Raw genomic sequence first — 26,638 nt, forward strand, 5'->3', positions numbered from 1 at the left:
TGTGGGACTCGATCCCGGTACGCCAGGATCACGCCCTGAGCCGAAGGCAGACGCCTTAACGACTGCGCCACCCAGGCGCCCCTAACCTATGCTTTTATTTCAGTTTAGAGAAAGCACTTCCAAAGCTTATTCTCTGCTCATGTAAACTTAGTTTTGCTTAAAAAATAAGAATAGTGTGGATACATACATCCATAGTTAAATTAGTACTGCTTATCAGTCTATTAACTTCTTTGTAGTCTACCTCTTACAAAAGTTTCAGGATGCAAAATGATCTTGGTCCCTTTTTACTGTCTAGCCCGAGCTTGTGATGCTGCTACCCAGTATAGTGCTCAGAAATCAGAGGATCTGTGGGGTGCCTGGGTGGCTCAGTCAGTTAAGCATCCAACTCCCCGACTCTTGGTTTCAGCTCAGGTCATGATCTTGAGGTCCTGGGATCAAACTCCGAGTTGGGCTCCATGCTCATCAGGGAGTATGTCTAAGGATTCTCTCTGTCCCCTCCCTCCTTCCCCCTGCTTGCTCGCTCACCTTCTCAAATAAATAACTCTTTAAAAAAAAATCAGAGGATCTGTTCTGGACAAAATCTAGCACTTCTTCTGTCCTTCTGTATACCTGGAATATCCCATTGCACAGTGTTTTTCTTTTCATATCATTTATGTATTTATTTTCGCATACAGTCCTTGAGGTTAGGAACCAGATCCCACCACCTATGTGTCTCCATTACTTAGTAAATCCTGTATGGTGGGCACTTAGTAAATATCTGTTGAAAGTTATTGTAAAAATTTTTATCAAAGAGGGGCGTCTGGGTGTCTCGGCTGGGCGTCCAACTCTTGATTTTGGCTCGGGTCATGAGATTGAGGCCTGCATAGGACTCCACGCTTAGCCTGGAGTCTGCTTGAGATTTTCTGCCTCTCTCTCTCCCTTTGCCTCTTCCTCCTTTGTGCATATATGCATGAACTCTTGCTCTCTATTATAAGTAAGTAAATCTTTAAAAAAAAAATGTTTTTGTCAAAGAAAAAATACTGAATAACCTAAGTATTAATTTCTGCAAAGCCCTCTTAGCATACCATTATCTTTCTCATTCTTCTGCCTCCTTGGTTATCAAATAATATTAGGTTCTGTATTTGCCTGTTTGTTATATTGCACTGTTGTTATTAAAAGGCCTTAAAAAAAGACCTTGTATTTCAATGATTTCAGCTTTTAACTTGATTTTATTTTGTAACTTTTTTTACTATAATTATTAATTATAATTGATTTATGCCTTTAAAATACTGTTATTTCGGGGCACCTGGGTTGCTCAGTCATTAAGCGTCTGCCTTCGGCTCAGGTCATGATCCCAGGGTCCTGGGATCGAGCCCACATCGGGCTCCCTGCTCTGCTAGGAGCCTGCTTCTTCCTCTCCCACTCCCCCTGCTTTTGTTCCCTCTCTTGCTGGCTGTCTCTCTCTGTCAAATAAATAAATAAAATCTTTAAAAAAATAAAAACAATAAAATACTGTTATTTCAGTTACAGATGAGTCTATACCCTCTTATTCCGGAAGTGATATGCCAAGAAATGACAGTAGCATGTGGTCAAAAGTGACTGAAGAAGGGACAGATCTCTCAGAACGGCTTGTGAGGAGTGGTTTTGCTGGAACTGAAATAGACCCTGAAAATGAAGAACTTATGCTGAGTATTAGCTCTCGACTACAAGCAGCAGTCGAGAAACTCCTAGAAGCTATAAGTGAAACTAGTAGTCAGGTAACCTCCTTATGTTGCTAATCTGTACTACATTTGTAGGTTTTCTTTTAAGCCAGTGAACTACTATGTGTTTTCTATTGTCTCACAGAAATGTCGTCACGTTCCTCTTTAAAAAATGGTTGTATTTATAACAACCAATATTGATATCAACAGGTTTCTTTTCAGGTGGTAAGTGTTAATTTAACGTCCCGATGGATTTTTCAGGTTCTGAAATTCAGTGTTGTTTTAATTTTAAAATTTTCTAGACTCATTACTTTTTTTAATATCAAAAGATATTTTAACTTTACCATTGAATGAAATATTCCATTACAATATGTTATTTATTTGAAGAAATAATATAAGGAATCTCTTAAACTGTATGCTCTAGTATGTCCTAACACACTGCTGTTGTAATATGATAACAAATCAAACCTACAGTCCTCCACATGATTTTTACATCCTTTTCATGAATGTTAATAAATTACCTCACTTTACTATCTCTTGATAGGCAGTTAGATGAGGGACAGTTTCTACATTGAAGTACTGTTTTCATAGAAATTTTAAAGGGATATAACCATTTATAACTTAAAATGTAATTTTCTTTGTCTCTAACATTTTTACACTATGGCAGTTGTCTCAAGTTACTGTATGTGGAATTTAAAAAATAGTTTGTTGCTTTAAAATAAAGCAAATTCACTTATTCATTTTAAAAATGTTTAAAACAACTGTAGAATCATAGCTATTATGTTAATCAGATGTGTACTCCATTGTTGTCAGTTACAGGGCCAATATTATTAAGATTTTCATTGATATCTTTATTCACAGTATCCTAAATCCATGTGTATTTCACGTGTCTTTGATGTCTTATTATTTCTAATGTCTGGCTTTCATTGATGTTACTTTTTTTCCTCTAAAAAATTATTCTGTTATGGAATGTTTCTGCAGTAGTGGTGACTATTTGATTTACCATATTTGACAAATATTGTTAAATATTTTGCATTTTAATGCCAAATTCATTTACTTTTAGATTAAGTTAGTGATTGAGTCCTCTCTTAGTGACCCTTAAAGTCACCTGTTAACCACCTACTGTTAGGTTAATTTTTCATTATCAATCCATTTTTTTTTTCCTCTTGGCAACTTGCTATTGGCATTTAACGAAGAAGGTGTTATCAAAACAGCATATATTTCCAGTGAAGTATTTGTCTTCTGGATAGTCTCCAGACAACGAGAGTTTTCCCCAGGCTCATTCTTCCTTGTAAGGAGACCGTTTAAATTCTCTCCTGTGCTAGAGTGTGGACTGTATCTTTAAGAGCACATTGCCATACATTGCAATGAGAATTCACTATTTGGCCAGCAGAATGTATCATAATACATCTATTAATTTTTGAATTGTACCTTGATTGGCCAAACTAAGGTATTCATATTCAGTTAAATAGATCTCAGATATGTTTTCATAGATAAATTGCAGTCTTTGGGCAATTCTTGTTTTTCTGAAGCTTTCGTTTACAGCAGGTACAAAATGATTGAAAGGCTTTTGCTTCAGTTACTTAAAAATTTCCTTGAGTATCACAAAGAACTAAAAGAAGTACGGTATTTTTGAAAACTCACATCTTTGTGTATTTACTGATACACAGTAGAAAGGATAACTACACAAATAACAATAGTGGTCTCATCTCTTGCTAAAACCACAGTGAGTTATTTTTCATTGCCAACATCCTAAGTGCTGATAGGAAAAAAGCATCAATAAAAACCAGCTTCATTTGTTATTAATTTAAGACATTATACTCTTGGATCAAAGAACTCTAATGTTTACCATATTTTTCTTCAGCCTCAGGTAGACTGCTTAAGCTCAAACATTGAAACTAAGAACGCTATGTCATAATATGAAATTCCATAGCTATTATAAGAAAACACATATTTTGTACTAAGATTTGCTATTTTTTCAAGTCTTTACTTTTCTAATTAACATAAGCCCTGGATTGGCTTTCTTTTAGAAGGCTTACCCATAAGTCACTTTAACTTTCTGAGTCCGCAGTGCCAATTCAGACATTTTCCACTATTGCTTTTTAGCACTTTTAAAGTTTGAATGCATATGCATCATAATTATCCCTTTTATTCTATGAAAGTAGTATAAATGATTCTGAACGGAGTCTCAACGTAATCCTGCCCTTTTTTTTTTTTTGCTTATTTCAGCTACCTTAGTATTTAATTTCTGTGATTTTACTCTTTCATACTATGAAAAAACTAGTAATACTTTTCCTTTCTTAGCCACCATTAAATACTTTTGATGTGGATCTTGAACACTGTTAATACTGTTGCTGCTACTTGATACCATTGTAAATTATGAACAGTCTAGTTAATGCAGTGTAGTTGACCTTTGAACAATACGACTAAAATGTGCAGCTCCATTTATATGCAGATTTTTTCAATATATACACTACAGTACTGTAAATGCATTTTCTCTTTATGATTTTCTTAATGCCATTTTCTTTTTTCTAACTTTATTGTAAGAATAGAGTATATAATATGTAATACAACATACACAATATGTGTTAATCAACTATTTATGTGATCAGGCTTCTGGTCAACAGTAGGCTATAAGTAGTTAAGTTTTGGGAGAGTCAGAAGTTTTGTGGATTTTTGATTGTGCACGGGGTCAGCGCCCCAACCCCTGCTTTGTTCAAGGGTCAACTGATAATATTTGTCTTTTGACAAGCACCATGGAAAATGGTAAATAAATCAGAAGTGATCCATGGTTGGACTTGTTCCTATAGGCTACTATAGAGAAACTTCCCCCATAATCCATTAATACTGCCAACCGACAGGTGTGTGGAATCCACCTAAAACACTCATTTTCCCAGGCCAAGATCACACCTGCTTGTGTGACTAGGTTGTGAGGTACAATAGGAATCTGTCCATGGCATTTTCCAAATTATTCTCAATTTGTTAAATACTAATATAGCAATATGTTACTTAGCTTTTACTGTGTTGTTTTAAGTATCAGTGAACAGGTCACAAAAACTTTGCCTAGAGCACTAAGCAGTTTTCAAACTGCAGTCTCTAAACCAGCAGCCTCAGCATTACTGAGGACCTGTAAATTTAAATTCTTACTCCCCACCCCAGACCTACTGAATGATGGAGCCCAGAAACCCGTGTTTCAACGGGTCCTTTAGGTGATTCTAATACACACTGACGTTTGAGAACCACTGATCTAGATATTATTAGTACATGTTCACATTATTTTACCTGAATTTTGAAGTGTTCTACTAATATCTTAGATAAAAGGTTAAAGTGGCTGTTGCCATTTGGTATAAAAATCAGATATTTCTTAGGTGAATTGTATTTTTAAAGTAATGAGAATAGGAGCTTTGTAAAACCTTCTTTTAATCCAAATTTAGTTCATGTACTAGTCTTCCATGGTTAGATGTTTAAAGCCATTGACTGCTTTAGAATATTCTCATTAATAACTAAAATTATCTTGAACATGATAAATAATTTTAACAGTTCATTAGAGTGATACAGAATGTGTAATCACCTTTGTGAAATAACTTGTATTCCATTTTCATCTTAATGTGTCATTATTTGGTTCTTCATAATGGTGTAGTTCTTTTTTACCTAAATTTTTTTTTCACTTGTTTTAAAAAAAATTCTAAAACAGAACTGAGAGATACTGCTGTAGTCCGTTTGTACTTGCAGTGACAGAGAAGTTCAGCTAAATAGCTCTGCACAGCATATCCTGAGACTAGGAAAGAGAGTAGCATCTTATACTTTGGATAAGAAGGGTGCAAGTAAAGTTTATTGGAAGACTTGATGCTTGAGATGAATCATTCATTCATCATATGTATGAGCACCTACTATAGAATAATTGCTATTTTACAAACTGAAAGTACAGCATTGAACAAAATAGATGAAATCCTTGCTCTTGAGAGCTTAACAGTTCAGTGGTGGAGACCAACAATACATAAACATACAGTATGTCTGCTGGTGATATCTGCTGGGAAGAAAAATAAAATAGGGGGAGATAGAGCATAATGGGGGAAGGGGGCATGTTATATAGGAAAATCAAGGAAGACCTCTCTGATGATGTAATATTCAAGCATATTTCTTGAGGAAGATTAGAAGAGACAGAGCCATATAAGTAAGTAGGGGAAGAATGTTTTAGGCGAAGGACTAAAAAGTATGGAGACCCTGAGGTGGTCGTGTGCGTGTTCTTTGTGTGGCTGACAAAGAGGCCAGTGTGGCTGGAGCAAGGAGAGTGAGCAAAGTGGGAGATAAAGTCGAAGTGGTACCTAGAAACCAGATCACAAAGAGTTTCACTCAACTTCCCCTAATGTTAACACCTTGCATAATTGTATTATAATTATCACAACTTAGAAAGTAAAACTGGTACAATAATATAAATTTGAAGTACAGACCATCTGGATTTTACCATTTTTTCCCCACTAAGGTCCTTTTCCTGTTCCAGGGTCCCATGTTGCATTTAGTTGTCATGTTTTTGTCAGCTCTCTTTTCTTCAGTTAGTATCTGAGTTTTTCCTTGTCTTTTATGACCTTGACACTTGAAAAGGACTGGCTAGTTATTTTATAGAATGTCCCTCCATTCAGATTTGTCTGATATTTTTTCATGTTACATGAAGCTTATTTGTTTTTGACAAGAATACCAAAAAAGTGGTGTGCCCTTCTCAGTGTACCATATTAGAGAGCACATGATGTCCATTTGTCTTATTACTGGTAATGTTAATCTTGATTTCTTGTGGTATCTGCTGGATTTCTCCACTGTAACTATTTTTCCCATTATAATTAATAAATATCTCGAAGGAGGTACTTTGAAATTATGCAAATATCTTGTTTCTCCTTAAACTTTCACCCACTAGTTTTATCATTCATTGGTAGATCTTGCCTGTACAAAAATCATTGATGGTGATTTTCTATTTTCCTCATTCCTTCACCTGTTATAATTGTTCTGAAAGAGCTATTTCTTCACTCACATTTATAATCCTGTGCAGACTCATGGCTGTTTATTTTTTTCAATGTATTATAATCCAATGCAGACTCATGGCTGTTTATTTTTTTCAATGTATTATAATCCAATACTACAATAACTGGTTTTGTTCCAGCTTTGGCGTTGAGACTCTTTCAGGTTGGCTCTTGTGCCTTTTTGAAGTGCTTACTTTTTTGAGCATTTGCATATCAGAGGCTCCAGACCTATCTTACGTTATTCCTGCCCCAGCCCTAGAATCCACCACTCCTCCAAGGAAATTAGGGTCCACTTATTAGATAACGGTATTTAGAAACCAAGATCTGGATGCTGTATGAGCTCAGTCCTCTTAGTAGACAGTTTGAAAATATACGGGGTATATGTAAAAACATATAGTATTTATTTGCGTATCTCTATGTATATATAGTAAAAACATTAGTTCATATGTTACATCTAATTGTGATCCAGTACTGCAACATTAATTTTTCCCTTTGTAACTTTGTTCTCCATCAGTGAGAAACCAGGCTTACTTTATCTGCATATTTTATTTATTTGTTTAGCCATACATACCCATAAAATAACTTCACAGTTGCTAACCTATATCCCTGTGAAGAACAAATTTATTAGAGTACAGTATTTACGTACAGTACTTTTTGTCTTTAGCCTAATATAGTCAAAAATACTGTTTTTCAAAGTATGTTAGGTTAACTTTTCTCCCTCATCCCCTTCAGTATGGTTTTGTTATTCACTTTTAATACAGTTACAATCATTTGTTACAGCTTTTATTCCATTTTGAGTTTCCCCATTTTCTAAAAATTTACAAGTGGTAAATTTCACTCTTTGGGTAGGTCTTTTGGTTGTGACAGATGCATAGAGTGTATATCTGCCACTACAAACGTGACAGAATTGTTCCATCCCTCAAGATACCCTGCTGCTGTCTTTTGTAGTCAGCCCTTCTACCTCCTGCCATTGGCAACCACTGGTTGCTTTCCATCCTCCATCTTTATAATTCTGCCTTTACGAGATTGTTGTAAGTGAAATGACACATTATATATTCTTTGGGGTCTGGCTTCTTTGTCCTAAAGTACATGTAAGATTCATCAGTGTTCTTGCATGTGTTGAAAGTTTGTTCCTTTTTGTAGCTGAGGAGTATTTTATTGTATGGATGTACCACAGTTTATCTATTTAGAGGACATACAGATTGTTTCCAGCTTAGGATCATTAGAGATTTTTGAGTACCTGATCTAACTTCTATTTTTCAAAAGGATCATTTTGACCACCTTGTCAAAAATTAACTGAGGGGGTGGAGGAGCCTAGGGCAGAAGCACAAAACCAGTTAGAGAAGTTACTTGCCCAAATATGCACGTTAGGTGGTAGAATTAGAATTCAAATCCAGGCAGTGTGGCTTCAAAGTCTGTGCTCTTAACTGCTACTTTTTCTGCCCTTTGAAAATGAGTGAATCTCTTTGTCAATTACTGCTGACTGCTCGTGTTATCCACAGACTGAGGAATGGATTTTGAAATCTGGGGTGTCACTGGTAACCTTACAAGAGCAGTTTGATGGAATAATGGAGATGAAATTGTAATTCAAGAGAAAAAGGAAAGGAAAGGAAGACTTAAAAGATAAGTAGAGACTAGGTACGTAGGTCAGGAAGAAAATTTGTGGCAAAAGGCATAGCATATTAGTGTAAACCAGCATGATGTGTATGAAGACAGTGGATAGTTTTGCATTATAAACATCCAGGATGGAAGGTGGGAAGCTGATAGAAGGTGAGAGTAGAGGGATCGCCAGAGGTCACATGTCAAAGTCCCATGTAGGCTAAGTTGAGGAGTTTTAACTTTATGCTGTAAAGTGTGGAGAGTCATTGAAATATTTTTGATGAGAAAATAATATCAAATTTGTGTTTTAGATTCCTCAGATAGCAGTGTGATAGGTGGATGGGCAGGAAGATGGTGAGGAGAGATACTGAATGTAGGGAAACAAAAGACACTTAGAATATTCCCAGTAAGAAGTGATAGAGATCAAGTTAAGCCAGGAGGGAAGTGATTTTAAAACTTTTAGGAAGCTGAATTTGTTAGAAATTGGTATGACTGATCAGATATAGGAGATGAGGAAGAGGGAAGGAAACCAAGCATAAATCCTTGATTGACTGAGTTGTTGGTATATTTCATTTACTGAGATAGGGGATGCAAAAGAAGTGAGCGATGAGTTCAGTTTTAGATAATCTGAGTTCGAAATGCATAGAGCCAGCCTCAAGTAAAAATACTCACTAGAGTCTATAGAGTTTTGGTAGAACTAGATTGGAAGTTGTTATCCCTTTAAGACATTTGAAGCCATCGTGTTTAGAGTGTGTACAGAGCTATTTTTTGTGCTGGTAGAATGCTTACATTTAAAAGAGAATACAGGTAGGTACGTTTACAGAAGACATCGAGAATGAGAAGAGGAAAATCAAGAAAATAGTGTCATAAAAGCTAGATAAGAAGTGATTGTCCAACAGTTGTCAGTTGCTGTGGAAAATCATGGCTGCTGAGGATTTAATGTCCATTGAATATTTCAGTGTGACTGCCATCAGTGACCTTGATGAGAACAGTGTCATAGAATTGGTAAAGGAGAATTCAAAATTCAGAGAGTTGGAGAAATGGAGACAGCAATTTTATGCCTAGTAGCTGTGAAGAAAAAAACGCTAGCTTGAGAAGGAGAGGGTGTTTTTTTAAAGGTTGGAATAGTGTACATTGAGTAGCAGTGGAGAAGTTGAAGATTGCAGGTCAGAATGGATGGGCTTTCTGGAGGCCAGGACCTTGGTGTAGGTTAGGATGGAATCCAGAACACAGGTGGAAGGTGTGGCATTTGGATCGGAAAGACCTTCCCTCGTTTAAGATCAGAGAAAGATTATCACGGGTTATTGTGGGTTTATGTTTGAGATGGAGGAGGAGTTTCATTGAAGTCTCCATAGTCTAAGTAAATATTGTCAGATATTCAAAGTTCGTTCTTTTTTAATGATGTGGATTTATATGTTGTGAGATTTTAGTAGAAGATGTATGATTAAGCCTTGTACTTAGTTTTAAGGTTTAGTTTACTTTAGGTTCTATAGATACATCCTGCTTCAATAAAAGAACTAGTGAGCATTTTCTTTACTAAGTATCAGGGTATCTGTCTTATAGGCTGATTTTGTAATATCTATTAAGGAAGTATTTTACTTTATTTAATTTGACAAGTGATTTGCCCTATAGTATGTCCAAATCCATGTAATAATACACTTATTATGATGAATATTATCATTTGCCCAGACAGGCTAACATAAAAATCAGGCTTATATTCAGCCTACTATAGTTTTCTGTTGGTTGGGAGAGCTTTCAGTATGATACGAGGAAAGTGCTTAGAGACTACCTCCAAGCCCTTAGAAAGGTAATCTTTTTAACATAATCTGTATTCAGTAGTCTCTTTGTGATTCTGCAGAAAAGCTGTCTTTGAGAGTATGGTTTCAGATTCTTGATTCTTGAATCAGGTAGAAAAATAATTCAGTCTGTTCCGTGGGAGTAGTGTTTCAGCCACTAAGTTTTCCAGAATTCAGAGGTACTATGAAGAGATACCTTTAGGCCTTGGAAGAAATTAATGAGGAACTTACTCCCACAGAATGATGAGTGTTACAGACAACTCTTAAGAGTTTATTATCATTTTTGAGAATAATGAAACCTAAACTGCATGTTTCTATATTTTCTCATAAAGAGAGACTTCTCCTGAGGATGAAACAGTAGTTTAAGATTTTGTCATTGTTAAGTTTTAAGCATAACTGTAATCCAAGTGTTGAAATGTATTTTGCCATTAGGTATTTCCCCCAACGTGCTTATTATATATCATAAGCATTGGTCAGGGCTCTGTCAGAGTACTGCATCCAGTATTTAGCCCCTCTATTTAAATAACTTACAGAAACAAGTAAACAAATCAATATCCAAAGAGAGGAACAGAAGTGTTTTACAATTTGATAGAAATGTTTATGGGGGAAAAAGGTTAAATATCCTGACATTGTACAACTAAAGTAAGGCTGTTTAGTTTGGGAAACGTAGCTCTTTACCCCAAATTAATAGTCTTCAAATATGCACTAAAATCTTGATAATCTGGAGCCTGGCAATAATGAGCTGGTCTGGATAAATAAAAGGGTATCCTCTTAAAAACTGAAGTCATTTTGCTTTAACTGCTCTTGATTGTAAAAAGTTACGTGCTTTCAAAAATTCACCAAAAAATTGAATACAATTTGAATTAATTCAGAGTAATCTGCCTGAACGTCACTTAATATACCATCAGTTAATATACTCTTACAGGAGAACTGTTTGCCCCTGTCTTAAATCATTTTTACTGCTATTTTGAATCCTTTTTTCCCTCCCTAATTTTACTCTGTTTTCTTTGTGGTTAGTTTCTTTACCCTTGACTTATGTTCCTAGTTATAAGGGGATATACCCTACTCTTGTAGATTTTGGTTTTACATGAATGGAAATGATGCTTTCCAAAATGGGAAAAGATATAATTTGGATTATTTTAATTTAGGGCCACCTTTTTGAACATGAATTAATATAATATGCCATCAGTTAATATGCTGTTGTTATGAGGGCTGTTTGCCTCATCCTGAATCATCTTAATCTTCTACTTTTTTGAGTCTTTTCCTCCTCCCTAGGTTTTTTTCTTTTCTTTGTAGTTAATTCTTACCTTGACCTGAATGTTTCTATTTATAGAGATACTTCTTACCCTCAGAATTTTGTTTTTGCTTCAAATAAGAGAAATTGGATACTAGATTATCAGAATAAACTCCAATTTCCAGAAGGAGCCAGAAAAGAGTGTTTTGAGAACTATTATGATATGGTTAGCGTGGATCCTATCATTTCATAAAGCTGAGCAACTAGGATATGGATGATTTTGTATCTGCTAAAGATCCAGAAAAATCATATTTAGCTGAACCAGTGTAGGGTTAGGTTAGGCCTCCACTTTGTACAGATATTCAGACTTATTCACGGACTAACTGGTGGGCTCACATAAAAAATAATAATAATAATAATAATAATAAACAGAAATTTGTCATTGCCTAGTCCAGAATTATAGTAGGCAGCTGTCCTCCCTCTACCCCCACTCTAAGCGTCTACCTGTAGGTTCTCGGCTTTCTGTAGAAAATCTCATTTTCTCTTCCCAAATTATTAGCCTACTATGAAGGCTTCGAGTGTTGACTCCTTTAAACAATTTTGTGTAGTGAAAGTGGCTATAAAATGGATTTTTGTTGCTATCACCTGCTTGCTTTAGTATGGGTTTTTCCATAGTAGATAAAAGGTTTTAGTTTTATGGGTTTAAGATATTCAGTTACTGGACAGAAAAACGGCACCACAATGAAAGCACTTTCATTTATTTGAAACAACTCTGACTATTGAGGATCCTTTGATGTTAAAAAGTAAGTTGTTCATCTTTTAAAATTCTGAGTGTCTAGTTTATTCACTCTTGCTGTCATTTCTGGAGCTACCAGAAGACTATTATGTGCAACTTGCGCTGTTTAGTTTTAGTCAGAGTTCCTCGGATACATTAAGTGGTATAATTACCAAACATATTCTATATAATGCAGCTTTTTAAGTGTGTTTTTCCCCCTTAACATTCACTCTGAAAACAATTTGATGTGGAAATAGGTTATAACTGTACTATCTGTATTTAGTGTATTTAGTTCTGGTGACTGCTCAAAAGAATGAGTATTATTTAAGGAAATAGCAAAAGGAAATACTAAGTCTTCCAGAAATAATTATGATTATTTGATATACTTTAAGAACTGTTTGGTAATGTGGACTCAAACCTACTTGATTTCACATTTTTCGAGTTAAAAATTTTTTAATAGGATGGAAAAATACTAGCTTATCTTAGAAACATTATAAACTCGTCTAAATACCCTTCTCAAAGCTCTGACGTGGAACTTGGATCCTGTTAGGCAGGCTTTTTTGTGGGCGTATTAATTCACATTCCACCTGTCAGTACCTATAGGTAAAGACATGAAACCACACCCTCTGTTCTGACCTTTTCCTCAGGGGACACTGACTAGAATCCTTTGGCTCAGCGTGAGAGGCTATTTGAATAGCTCAGTTCAGAAGAGCTTTTACTTTTGAACTGAGTGAAGCAGCAAGAACAAGGGAAATAATGTTGCAACTACATTTCTCAAGACTGCTACTATGGAGATTTCAAACTTGACCTTCCCTGCCAGGTTCTGTTTGGAAGGCTTACTTATTTCCACAGATATATTTGATACCGAAAGCAGTTTTATGGCTCGGCTAATTAGATATTTATATTTTCATTCTTCCATTCTTTAAAGATTTAATTATTCTAGTTTAAAAGGTGTTTTTCTGCTTTTATTTTTTTTTGTCTTTGTTTTGTTGTTTTTTTGATGAAGACTGGTGGAAATGTAGTTTTTTTAAATTTGTGCTTTTTTTCTTTTATTGTTCATTTGTATGAATTAATGTTTATTTGATAGTACTAAAAGGAAATTTTCATACTGCTATGGTATGTCTTGATAAACTAAAAAGAATTTTTTAATGTAGTGGAAAACTGTTAAAGCAAGTGAGGAAAGTTGGCAGCTGCATCTACTAGCATGGATTCTTACCGTACCTATTTGGCAACTGTCAAACTCAGTGGTTCATGGTTGGAAGAACAAGATGAAGACATTTATGAGGTTGAATCTCGTGTGCCTTTACCACATCCTTTTCCTCTGTGTGAACATTTGGATGAAAATAACTCTGTCATTATTAATACTTCTATTTTTCATTTTATTCATAAAAGAAACGGGCACATATTAAAACTTATTTCTAAAATTTCACTGCCTACCCCTCCTTATTCAGTAAGTATAAAAAATTTGATTTCTTATACTTTTAGTTTATACTTTCAGTTTTTTATACATTTAGTTGAAAAACCTATATAATGAGAAATGAACTTTAAATGTCCTTAGGAAGGGTAAATGGAATAGAATCTTGTTTTGTTATTGTTTCATGTGTTACTACTCATTTATCCTGATATATTGAAGAGCTAAATTTGGTCTAAGAGCCCCAACTTGGCTATGTTTTTGATTCCAGAAAGCAGAGTGAGATAGTATTACAGTTTTCCATGCCAGGTAAGCTGTTTAAAAAGATCCTGCTTGTCCTTAAGAATCTTGCTTTTATATATTGATGATGCCAATCCTGAGGAAAAATGGAATGATTATATTTGAGGCAATGAGCTTTGTGGTACCTAAAATGGCTAAGTCCATTGAGCCAATTAGGAAATGTTTACAATCATATGGTATTGGCTGTAGTTCTAGACAGGGAAAAAAAATATGGATTCTAATTTTAATTTTCTTATTAACTCATAAGGAGCTTATTTTTAATATGCTTATTAATCCAGTGAGGAAATACTGTTTTCTGCTTTTTATGTGAAATGTATTTTACAAACATTGTTAAAAGTATTTAGCATAGTTAGTATTTCAGGTTTATTTAACATGTAAGTATGTTGTGAATGATTCACTACAAGTTATTCAATAAAACTACAAGTTACTCAGCACTTTTTATGACTTTCATGGCTTTAATTGTAATACACTAGCTAATATTTAACAGGCCAGATGGTTTTCAGAATAGTTTTGTTACCTCCCCTGAAACTTTTATATTAAAGTGACAGAATATTTATTGATGCTTTATACTTACTTTTAATGTAATAAGTTTCTTAATTTATTTAGAAATGCTGAATATGAAATTTTTATCTATTTCATGTTTTTAGGTATTAGGTATTATACATATTAGGAATAGATCAAAGCAGGTTAGAAGAGTCTTTTTAAAGTATAGATTATTTAGGTGAACATTTGAAGGGAATCTCTTCAGTAAAGTATGAGTGCCATTTGCTATAATAAATGAAATTTGTTTGCTAGCTTTACTGTATTTGATTCTTCTAACTTTCTAGTTTTGTTTTGCAAAATTGAAGTTCTTTCTTGTGGTTTTATGGTAAATAAAGGTTGCTTTAGATCTTGTCAAGAAGTAAAACATTAGAAGCAAAAACGTTATTTTCTTAAAATCAGATATTTATTGTGTTGTAAATGCTAAATGCCTTGTGTTTGCACAGCAAATTTGAAAAAGGAAAAGAAAAACTGTCCTTTTTGAACTCTTTTAGAAGTTTCGTGTATTTACCAGGCAACCATTTTATAATGTACAGAAAAAAGTTACATATCTACATATGTAGAAGCAATTGATATGTTTTAAAAATATAGGCTGTGATTGTAAATTCAGAAGAGTAATTATATATACATTAGTCCTTTATGGTTATGTTTTTTATAGTAAAAAATCAATATATAGTATCCACATTTAAAGGAAAATACTTTTTTCCCAGTCAAAGTAAAAATGTGTATAAAGTTTTATTTTTTTGAGGTAACAACAACATCACAGATATTTAGGAAGTATTTTGTGATTTAAAATGTATGCTCATTATGTATTACAAGTCTTAAATGTGTATTCATATGATCCCCAAGTAGTAGGTTGTAAATGATATTTAACACATCCTATTCAATAAAACAAGAATAATCACATATTCGATATTTTGGAAATTGACTTAGAGTGACCATAAAAATCTTTATTTAGTAGCTCTAAAATCTGTTTGCTATGGTAAATACTACTCAGATGTGAAGAGCAGAAATCTTTAAGAATAAAATACACTTAAATATCATAATTTTATAATACATTATTGATATTTGACTATAAACTAGAAACCACTACATTTGATTCATGTTTTAAATGTAAAACATGGTAATATATTTCTAACATACTAAGTACTCTGTGTGTAATTTTACAAATTCTTAACATTGTGAGCCTATTAATATATATGGTAACTGCTTTTTAAAATTTTTGAAATAGTGTTAATGTTATAGGACTAAGTACTAGAAACATTTGAGCTCAGTTTTTTTCTCATGTAGTTGTTTAAAAACAGGGGCACCTGGGTGGCTCAGTCGGTTAAGCATCCAACTTTTGATTTTGGCTCAGGTCATGATCTCAGGGGCCCCACATCAGGCTATGTGCTGGGTGTGGAGCCTGCCTAAGATTCTCTCTCTCCCTTTCCCTCTGCCTCCCCATCCCCCACTTTCCCATGCTCACTCATGTGCTCTCTTTCTTTTAAAATAAAAATAACAGATAAACAGGTGCTGACAGCCAAAGTTCAGAACACTAAGGCAGAAACAGTGCTTCTCCGTAATTTCATGGAGCTGGTAACAGTGATCACTGTTTTTTGAGAGCTTTGGCCTGAGTGTGTAATTGATGTCATCTTTAAAAATTGTGTAAGAATATAGTCATGCCAATAACAGCATTTTAATGAGGCTGTACTTATGAGTAATTATGGGTAATGCCTCTGTATTCTAAGGTTTTAAAAATAAATTGAATATTCATATAGAGTCCTATAGATGTTTCATAGACGGACAGAAATATAAAGCTTTTAGTTAAAACATGGGTTATAATAATTTCATTTTGTTGTGCCACTATGATTTTGTTAATTGATGCCATTATATTAAGCATCTATTAGTTCCGCATAGTGTATAGCAGGAGTCCACAATCAATAAATGTTAAATATAAAAGATACCAAGGTTTTCATAGAGTGCAATTACAGAAAATTCTTCAGAAAATACAAAAAGAGCCTTTGTGTCATTAACTTTATATCTCTGTGTGATAGAATACAGATCTACTGATATGAAGTGGTTTATATTTTCAAAAGAAGCATTTTTTGTTTAATAAAATTGGAATACATCTGTTATGTAAAGTTGTATGTAGCTAATCTATTTGTATACTGACTTTTTCCACCTACTAATGTTAGCATGCACTAGAAATATTAAGTGGCTACAGTTCAACAGTATGTCTTTACTTTTATTTGAAAATCTTTTTTTTTTCCTTAAAGCTTTAGTGGGGAATGATATTGGCCTTCCCAACACTTCTGTTGTCTTCCTTCATGTATGCTTTCCCTCCTTTTTTAGCTTGAACATGCAAAAGTTACACAGACAGAGTTGATGCGGGAGTCATTTCGACAGAAACAAGAAGTGACTGAGTCCCTTAAGTGCCAAGAAGAATTACGAGAGCGCCTTCATGAGGAGTCCAGGGCCAGAGAACAGCTGGCTGTGGAGCTCAGTAAGGCTGAGGGTAAGCAACTTGCCATTGGCAACTGAGCGTGGAAAAATTTCAAGTCTAAAACTAGAAATTTTGGATGCAAGCCAGATTTGAACATTACCAATCTACTCTAATTTAGAGTGACCACTGAAATGTAGTTGCAGTTTGTCTTCGGAATTTCTCCGGGCAATTTTTTTTTTTAAAGATTTTATTTATTTATTTGACAGAGAGAGACAGCCAGCGAGAGAGGGAACACAAGCAGGGGGAGTGGGAGAGGAAGAAGCAGGCTCCTAGTGGAGGAGCCTGATGTGGGGCTCGATCCCAGAATGCCGGGATCACGCCCTGAGCCGAAGGCAGACGCTTAACGACTGTGCCACCCAGGCACCCCTCTCCAGGCAATTTTAAGAACCGTATATACTTTTAATTGTTAGAAAGTATTTAATAGACGGGTGCCTCGGTGGCTCAGTCAGTTAAGCGTCTGCCTTCAGCTCAGGTCATGATCCTAGGATTGTGGGATCCAGTCCTACATGGGCTCTCTGTTCAGCAGGGAGTCTCCTTCTCCCTCTCCCTCTGTCTGCTGCTCTGCCTACTTGTGCTCTCTGTCAAATAAATAAATAAAATCTTGAAAAAAAAATTTAATAGAATTACAGAAAGCATTGAAATTTTTGGAAAATACAGAAATAGATTTTGGTGATTTGTTACCGTAATCCCACCATCCTAAAGCAAGTCTTATAATTTAGCGATGAAAAGACTGAAGCTAAGAAATGTTAATAAATTGTTCAAGGCCACCATTAAATGGTAATGCCAGGCTTTATGCCTCTAAAGCCTCATGCTGTTTATATTCTGCCACACTGTTGTGGGTGTTGGCCTTCTAGTATCACTTAAAATATCAGCTTTCTCTAGTACATTTAAAACGTGATTTGGTTTACAAGCATCTGATTTATATTAAGCTTTCCAGGAACCTATTTATATCTGTGTAATAAAGTGAGTTACACCTCCATGATGTAATACATTAGCATAGCAAAATAATAGAAAGTTCAAAGGAACTTCATATTTAGGCATGAAGGTTAACAAGAAAGAAGTTGCATTGAACGTACCATAATTGCTACTGTCATCACCACCAGATTCATTCAAAACATTTAATATGTTGGAATGAAGTTTTGTTAACAGTATACCTTTTATTATTTATATAATGCCAAATGGTAAGATTTGAAATAAGTTATAACCCCATTCCCTGTCAATTTTATCTTATAGGTGTCATTGATGGCTATGCAGATGAAAAAACTCTTTTTGAAAGGCAAATTCAGGAAAAAACTGATATGATAGATCGTCTTGAGCAGGAATTGTTATGTGCAGGTAATAGATTACAAGAATTAGAAGCAGAGCAACAGCAGATCCAGGAAGAAAGAGAATTACTGTCCAGACAGAAAGAAGCTATGAAAGCAGAGGCAGGCCCCGTTGAACAGCGTATGTATTTGTAGATCTTGTATATGAAACATTCCTTAAACGTTCAAGGTGGCTCTTTTCCCTTTCCATGGCTTTTATTCATGTATTTTATATGGGGATTGAATAGAATTGAAAGAAAATCTCCCTCTTTGGTAAATGTTTTATTAGCTAACCATGTTGAGTCAGGGGTGTTTTGTTTTTTCTTTCTTTTTTCCTTTGGCAGATTTTAACTGGAAAAGATAATCCTTTATTCTTGAACTTCTCCCTTAAAAGAAAGCTACATATAATGAAGCAGGATATTTTTTAAACCATGTAAGATTAAGTACTTTTAATAGAAAGGCAGCAAAAATGTGTACTTGCGATAAATAACAAAGAGCACTGATCCCGCACTCCTAGCAAGCAGGTAGGGGTGAATTTCAGCTGCAAGAGAATAGACTGAAAAGGTCGGTGACTGTTAGAAGCAGGCAGACATCTGGTTTAATCTGTGTAGGAGTTCAAAGAATATACAATTTATAAGTAACTTCTAATCTTTTCTTAAATGAGAAATTAGGTGTGATATCTTAGGTTTTTTGGTAGTAAAAAATGTCAGTCATTTTAACAGTGGAACTTTAAATCCTTTTAATCATATCCTCTCACTTTTGTAGTACACATGCAGTTAGAATTATAAATGTGTAGTTTCACTAGTTGAATTTTACCAATTTAGAAATACAGCTTACAATTTTGTAATATGGTGAGGTGGTTTCTGGTGCTCAAATTTGTCTCACACAGGTTTAGAGTTAGACTTTTTAATGTGCAAAGTATATATATCATACATGTAAAATATACAAGAAATACTGGGACATCAAAATGTTACCAGTGGTTTCAACTTTTACTTCTAATTCTTTTTGTGTGTACGTATTACCCTATTTTAGGAAATAGACATGTAAATTATATCTTTGTTCTGTATGTGTGTGTTTTCTTTCTATTCTTATAGGACTAGTAGATGCTGCAGTCGATGCAGCACCTGGAGCAGGTGTGTTTATACAGTTGCATGGCCAGTCTTTGGGTGGTAAACTTACAACTCCAAAAATTGGGTGACCCTTGGATTTTCAATCACATATCTTTACTTTTCCAACTAATGTAACTCTAATTTTGCTGTTGTGTTTCATACTTACAGTTTTTCTCTTTAATAAAAAACTTTACTTACAATAGAATACATATTTATATCTGAAATTAACAACTGAGATTCCTAGTGATCATCATCTTATATCTGTTTTTCCATAGAGCTTAAGATCATTTCAGTTTTTTACAGGAACAAATACATTAAACTCTTGCAGCCTATAGCTTTTCAAAATGCTCTTTCTAAATCAGGAAATATAAGATGATGGTAACAATAGGATCAATGAACTTTAGTAAAGAGACTTTCTGGTTCATTTACTTTTATATTAACGTCTAAATCAGTGTTGTTTTAAAAGGAAAGCTATTTTTTATAGATTCCTAGTCCTGAGTACATTGTTGGCAGACTGGTTAGTGTAAAGACTCTCGGGTTATGTTCCTTTATTTTTTCATTAGAGCATTGTTTTACTTTGCTATTCATACTTAATAAATGTATTATTAATATTAATAATAATAATAGCTAACACTTATATAGTGCTTACCATACTCTAGGCACTATTCTTTATGTTTATTAACTCATTCGATCCACAATAACTGTTAGAGATCAGTACTATTTCCTATCCCCAGTTTACATATAAGGAAATTGGAGGATATCATATTAAGTTTCACATAGAAGATAAGTCGCAGAGCTAGGATTTGAATACACAGTCTCAGCTCTTAAGCACTACGCCATACTGCCTCTCATGCTTGTCATTTTTTCTTGATACATATATGTATGAGCATGCAAGACTAACTCAGGAATATGGATCTAATAAGGGGAAAGACTAACAGGAAATTCTGGTTGTAGTTGTATTTTTTTTTTTCTGTAACTCTTACTTGTCTTGGTTAAAAATTTACAGTATTTGATCTTCATGTGTATTGTGTATGCATATAAAAGTGACTTTATTGGTTTGATTTTTGCCTGAGGTGAGTTATTTCTGTGCTTAAATTTAATTAGACTTTGTTCTTTTCCTTATAGTGAAAGTGGATTTTTTTTTTTTTTTGTCAGTTGCTATGGCATTTTCACAAAGTATTGTTTTTAGTGACAGGATGATTCTTTTTGTTAACACAATATAAGTTTTTGATACTAGCTTGCTTGCTTATATAGGAATATGATATTTTGATATTTTCACAGGAACATTTTCCTTTTTTACATGAGTTTGAAATAAAATTCAGATCTATTTCATGAAGGTAAAATTTGAGCATAGTTATGGGTGATACCACTATTATTAATTATGATTTAACTTAGAATATTTTTATATTTATAAACAGAATTACTACAGGAGACAGAAAAACTAATGAAGGAAAAACTAGAAGTACAGTGCCAAGCTGAAAAAGTGCGTGATGACCTTCAAAAACAAGTGAAAGCTCTAGAAATAGATGTTGAGGAACAAGTCAGTAGGTTTATAGAGCTGGAACAAGAAAAAAATGCTGAGCTTATGGATTTACGACAGCAAAACCAAGCACTGGAAAAGCAATTAGAAAAAATGAGAAAATTTTTAGATGTGAGTATTCTCAACTTAAATATTGATTTTTCTCAGTGGAATGCTTACTTACTGTTACTCTAGGTTGTGACTTTTAAATTCTGAAGAGACTCTTGAATTCTAGCATTTTTATCTATATGTGTTTTCTACCAGTTAACTGAAAAGTACTATTCCAAAAAAAAATTCTAATTTTATTGTTCACCTATCACAGTTAAAGCGGTATAAGCAGATTACAAATAAATCCTACCAGTTAGCCTTTCCAAATTCAGAGTTAAGAAGCTTGTCCAAGTCTTTCCTTTAACCAACTGCCAAAGCAGGGTGAGGATCCTAAGAGCTAACTGGCCAACACTGTTTGACCCACAAAAGATACACATGGTAACAATGTGCTTTGGGAGACGGGACTGGGACGGTTGTTATGCTGTCATTACTCTCTTCCAAAATGATATTAAGTCTCTAATTCCACATGGATTTTCTTCTTTGGTGTATCATTTAAGGCCTCTTCATAGATCAGGGAATCAGATTCTGACACATTTTATAATTTTAGATATGAAACCTAGATTAGGATGAAAGAAATTGTTCTAAATAATCTGTTGTGCTTATTTTTTTTAATGACTAAATTAACAATGAAATTCCTCTTTTGTTCCAAAAAAGTAAACTCATTTTTGGGACAATATTTTTATTTCAGTCTGTATTTAACATTACTTAAATTTTTAAAAATGTTGTGCTTCAAATAATGTTTAAATGTGTAAATTTTTGTCAAAGAGCCCAAATAGGCTAGGTACCATACAAGAGGTGTTACCTTTTTAAACCTTTTGGTTTGGGGTATTCTATGGTCATCAGTTGTCTGTCTTCAATAAAGCTATACATATAATTTAAGGGAAAGTCGCAGAAATAATAGCTTCAATATATGTTTCATCTGTTACTACTATTGTTATTTAAACTTCAGGAGCAAGCCATTGATAGGGAACATGAGAGAGATGTATTCCAACAGGAAATACAGAAACTAGAACAACAACTGAAGGTTGTACCTCGATTCCAGCCTATCAGTGAACATCAAACTAGAGAGGTAAGAATTTTACTGATGTTGTCTGCCTTACAATAATTTGTATATTATGTGTGATATAAGACATGTATTGTGAAGAACTTAAAGGAAATTCTATTATATATAAATCTTCAAAATCAGAAAGTTAAATATTACTTCAGTGTGGAAGGTTCTTGAAACTCTAAAAATTGTTTGCATTGAAATTTATCTTCTAGTGTTACCCAATTAAATAAACTTCTCTGCTTATTTTTCTATTCCCATTCCCAACAAAACTGATGAAAAGAATTGTCTGTATTCAGTTTTTACTTCCCCATCTTGCATTCTTATCTCAGTCCCCTACAGTGAAGTTCCAACCCCTCTGTCTCAGTGGGACTTCATATCCTCTTTTTCATTGAAATGATTCCCATGAAGGTTACCAGCCTTACGGCTATGTCCAGTAATCATCTCTCTGTCTTCATCATACACAGTGATTCAGAGGCTTTTCATTATAGCCGTCTTCCTTAGACATACCTACTTCATCGGTCTCTTTCTCTAATCTTTGTTTCTCAACCCAAATAAATGATGGAGTACCCTAAGACAGTCTTGGGCCCCCTTCTTTCCTATTAATATTCTCTTTGCAGCAGTTACATGTAAAGAACTGTGCATTTATACCTCCAGCCCTGACATCACTTTCAAACTCTGGACTTGAATATTCAGATGCTCACTATATCTCCATTTAGATATCACAAAATTAACATGGTCAAAAGAGAGCTCTTGATTCCTGACTGGCCCCTACCAGAGAAGGACAAGAATAAAACATGTTCCTTCTTCATTTCAGTAAATGTTATACCACCTTCACCTTCCTCATTGCTAAGACGTAGCATTCATCCTTAATTCCACTCTTTTTCCCAGCCCTTATTTCCAACCCATTAGTGAGTCAGATTGCACTACATCTTAAATCTTCCTGTTCTGTCCATTTTTATTCATCTCCTTAAATCCTAGCTGTCACTGTTGGGCTGGATAATTTTGGTAGCCTCATTACCACTCTCCCTGCTCCTACTTTTTCATCCCAGTTGTCCATTTCCTCATATAGAAACATAGAACTCCAAATTAACCAAATGAATGCTACATGAATCAGGGAAGATTTCTTGTATAAATTGCTAACGATGGCTTATTATGATAATAAAGAGATCGTGCTTGCCATTAATCCATCCTAGTTTGAATCATGGCTCTGCCATTTACAGGTGTATGTCAATGGCTAAGTCACTTTTTAAAACTTTCTAAAATTTGTTTACTCCTAAAATAGAAATTTGTTTACTCCTAAAATAGAAATTGTAATAGAACCCACCTCATAGGAGTATTGGCCTACTACATAGACATAAAATTGTTTTCAGAAATAATAATAGTTAAATTTTTTTAAAAAATCTTATAGTATTTAATTTCTATACAACTTACTAAATTTCATTTCTCTTCAAAGAATTCCAAAGAAGCATAAAATGTCTATAAACTCATAGTAAAATGTTATCTACATTCTCATTGAAGTAATCTGATATAGAATAGCCTTATCTACTAGAGCAGTAGAAAAGTTATCAATCCCTACAGAGTTTGTAGTTACTGCTCTTATTCCTAACATATTTTCAGCTTTTGAAAAATAACTGTGTTTGTTGAAACCCAAAAGAGTATTTAAGCTCTAGAACTCCCTGTCATTTCCTATTATTTGGTTTCTTACATTTGAAAACTGTGACCTGCCTCATCATGAAACTTTAAGAAACTAACAAGGATGTGTTTATTTGATTTTCTCCTGGAACACTGTGATCTATTTGTTCTGTCCTTACCTTGCCAAATCTGATTCCCCAGATTCTGATTTTCTCAAGATCAAAACAATCTAAATGTAACAGTATTTTGTATTATTTTGCTGCTTTGTTGTCTTTCTTCCTTGACTGTACTTCCAAATCTTAGTCCACCCATTACTATCAAAGTTTCTCCTCAGTGGCTTTGTTACTGTCATCCTTGAACATGTAATTATAGGTAAGTTTGAATTTGTCTTAATGTTTTGTGGAATAAGTATCAATTTTAGATCATTTCCTTAAAATATCTCATTGAAATAAGCCAGAATTCCTTTTTTTCTTACCATCATCAGGAGAAAGTTTTCTCTCCTCACTTGATGAGAATGAATTTCATAAGCTATCTTATTAATGCTTCCTGAATTCTTCTGTCACAGAGCCATTCTCTTGAATAGACCCCGACTATCAGAATTACTTAGGGAAGCTGTCAGGGTGCACAGGTCCTTCTCACCACTCCACATTCTCTCTGTTCTGCGCTGCTGAAAAAGCTTTCTAAGTGACCGTATAAAAGCTCTCCCATCTCTGTGGTGTTTAGAACCATTGTATTATTGTATGTATCAATTATAACCATTTGTAGAAAGAAAAGTAGAATTCATGAAAGATTTTTTTAAGGCTATCTTAGCTCACATACTAGTGTTAAGTCAATACTGTACAAACTTGTCATTTTTATTTGGTTTTAGTTTAGTTGTACCATTAGAGCTTATACTTCAACATTTTCAAAAATGTAATTTTTTTTTCTCCTCCTAGCTGGAGAAAGTCTTCGTCTTAAGAGAAAGAACTTTCTGTAAAGGGTTGATGAGAGTAGTATTATTTCTGTTTTGTTAGTACTGCTTTGTTTTGTCAACTTCGAAAATGTCACCATAGTTGGAGACGATCATTGCTATCCTTGTCAAAAATGAAATTAGCATAGCATCTGAAAATACTTTTTGAAATGAGGCTAGATAGGTTATTAGCTTGTTGAAATTTTTTAAAATTACAGTTTTTGCTTATTATATTTCCAGGTTGAACAGTTAACAAATCATCTGAAAGAAAAAACAGACAAGTGCAGTGAGCTTTTGCTGTCTAAAGAGCAGCTTCAGAGGGATATCCAGGAACGGAACGAAGAAATTGAGAAATTGGAGTTCAGAGTAAGGGAACTGGAACAAGCCTTACTCGTTAGTGCAGACACTTTTCAAAAGGTGTGGCATTCTCTTTAGGCTAATGTTATCAAGTGTTTTAATGCAGATTACTCTTAGTTACATGAACATCAGTTCCTTTAAATTAAAAATTGCTATTGACTTTTTGTTGATATTATTACAAAATATAAATATATCTTTATGTCTTCAATGACATCATAACTGTATCTGTTTATTCTTATCGCCAGATGTTACTTGCATGCCTTAGTCCAGAGAAAGGAAGATTAGCTAAACCAGAAGAATTAATGATCCTTTTAACAGTCAGTAAGGTTGTGATTGTAAAATAATAGCCAAGTGAAAAAGCTGTGGATACTAGTTGAGGCTGATGCTTTACCCCAGACTAAGAAGGAATGAAGGCTATTCCCATTATACTGCAGAAAGCAAGAATGAATCAAAGAAGAAGAGCAGGATAAGGAAGGTTAGGAAGGGAGCAGTTCAGGGGATAGGGTCTGTTTTATCTGAGGAATGAATTTTAAGAATGTCAAGCATTCCTGTTTGAATTTATATAAAATTGCATTCAGAACTGAGTATCAATAGCTTTGATTATTCACTCATGTAGATTGTCAACTGCTAATTGGAGAAATGAAAGTGCTACTTCTCTAATTAAAATGAATTATCAGGATTTAATGTCTGAAATTTTGAAAAAATTCTTATATATTTAAAGGTAGAGGATCAAAAACAGTGTGGAGCTATAGAAGCTAAAGCAGAATTGTCCCTAGAAGTACAGTTGCAGGCTGAGCGAGATGCCATAGACCGAAAGGAAAAAGAGGTAAGGGATTTACTTTTAATGACAAAATGTGATTTGTAATATTTTAAATAAGTCACCTTGAGAATATCATTTGTATAGATTGAAGTTTATAGTCTAAAACGAAAGTTTAGATGATTTGTTAGCTCATTGCTTAAATTGACCTTGAAGACAATAAAGATTTGAACAAATATGCTGGAATGAGGAAGAGTGTTCCAGATAGAGGGGACAAATGTAAAGGCCTTGACACAGGAAGAATTTTAAAGATAAAAAGAAAGTAAATATGAATTGCGTGAAGAGGAGAGTGGAGTGAGAGTTGTGTTAGGACAAAAGGCAGCATCTCTCTTTTTTTTCTTACCATGGGCCTTGAAGTATTGCTACTTTGCTGTAGGGTTTAGTTTTATTTTTTTAAGTTATGTTGCTCTCAGAGGTTATAGTGCTATTTTACAATATACTAAACATGTTCTTCAAAAGATTAACAATAGGGTAATTATATAAAGTTTTCCTGTGTTTTTCTACTCCCTCCTTTCTCAAAAAAAAGGAAAATCCACTTTTAATACAGTAATTTCCAATTTCAGTTTAAATTAAACTTATTTAAATCTTGGTCTACTATTAGTTTTTCTTTTTCTTTTCTTTTATTTTTTAAGATTTTATTTATTTATTTGACAGAGAGAGACAGCCAGCGAGAGAGGGAACACAAGCAGGGGGAGTGGGAGAGGAAGAAGCAGGCTCCCAGCGGAGGAGCCTGATGTGGGACTCGATCCCAGAACGCTGGGATCACGCCCTGAGCCAAAGGCAGACGCTTAACGACTGCGCCACCCAGGCGCCCCTACTATTAGTTTTTCTAAGACATATTGTACTCTGCATTACCTAGTTGTATTGTATCATTTAAAATACTTAAGGTTTTTTAAATTACATTTTTATTTCCATATAATTTTCTCAGGATATTTTATATATTTTAACAAATATTGAACTTAAA

At 34.2% G+C, this 26,638-nt stretch overlaps 1 protein-coding gene across 15 annotated transcripts in view; it reads left to right on the plus strand.

Moving 5' to 3' along the window:
- Window positions 1–26,638, plus strand: part of AKAP9 (A-kinase anchoring protein 9) — a 200,793-nt gene that overhangs the window by 129,066 nt on the left and 45,089 nt on the right. For 13 of the 15 annotated variants that reach the window (XM_057304094.1, XM_044386405.3, XM_057304099.1 and 10 more), the window contains 8 exons: window positions 1,504–1,736; window positions 16,681–16,843; window positions 18,065–18,277; window positions 19,230–19,268; window positions 20,663–20,895; window positions 21,821–21,940; window positions 24,741–24,917; window positions 25,579–25,683. In XM_057304094.1, the coding sequence (XP_057160077.1) occupies window positions 1,504–1,736; window positions 16,681–16,843; window positions 18,065–18,277; window positions 19,230–19,268; window positions 20,663–20,895; window positions 21,821–21,940; window positions 24,741–24,917; window positions 25,579–25,683 (1,283 nt within the window). Of the gene's footprint in view, window positions 1–1,503; window positions 1,737–12,485; window positions 13,546–16,680; window positions 16,844–18,064; window positions 18,278–19,229; window positions 19,269–20,662; window positions 20,896–21,820; window positions 21,941–24,740; window positions 24,918–25,578; window positions 25,684–26,638 lie in introns of those variants that run through there. The other 2 variants (XM_026505334.4, XM_044386440.3) reach the window with 2 other exon arrangements.

The sequence above is a fragment of the Ursus arctos genome, unplaced genomic scaffold (assembly GCF_023065955.2).
Source record: "Ursus arctos isolate Adak ecotype North America unplaced genomic scaffold, UrsArc2.0 scaffold_3, whole genome shotgun sequence".
Lineage (NCBI taxonomy): Eukaryota > Metazoa > Chordata > Mammalia > Carnivora > Ursidae > Ursus > Ursus arctos.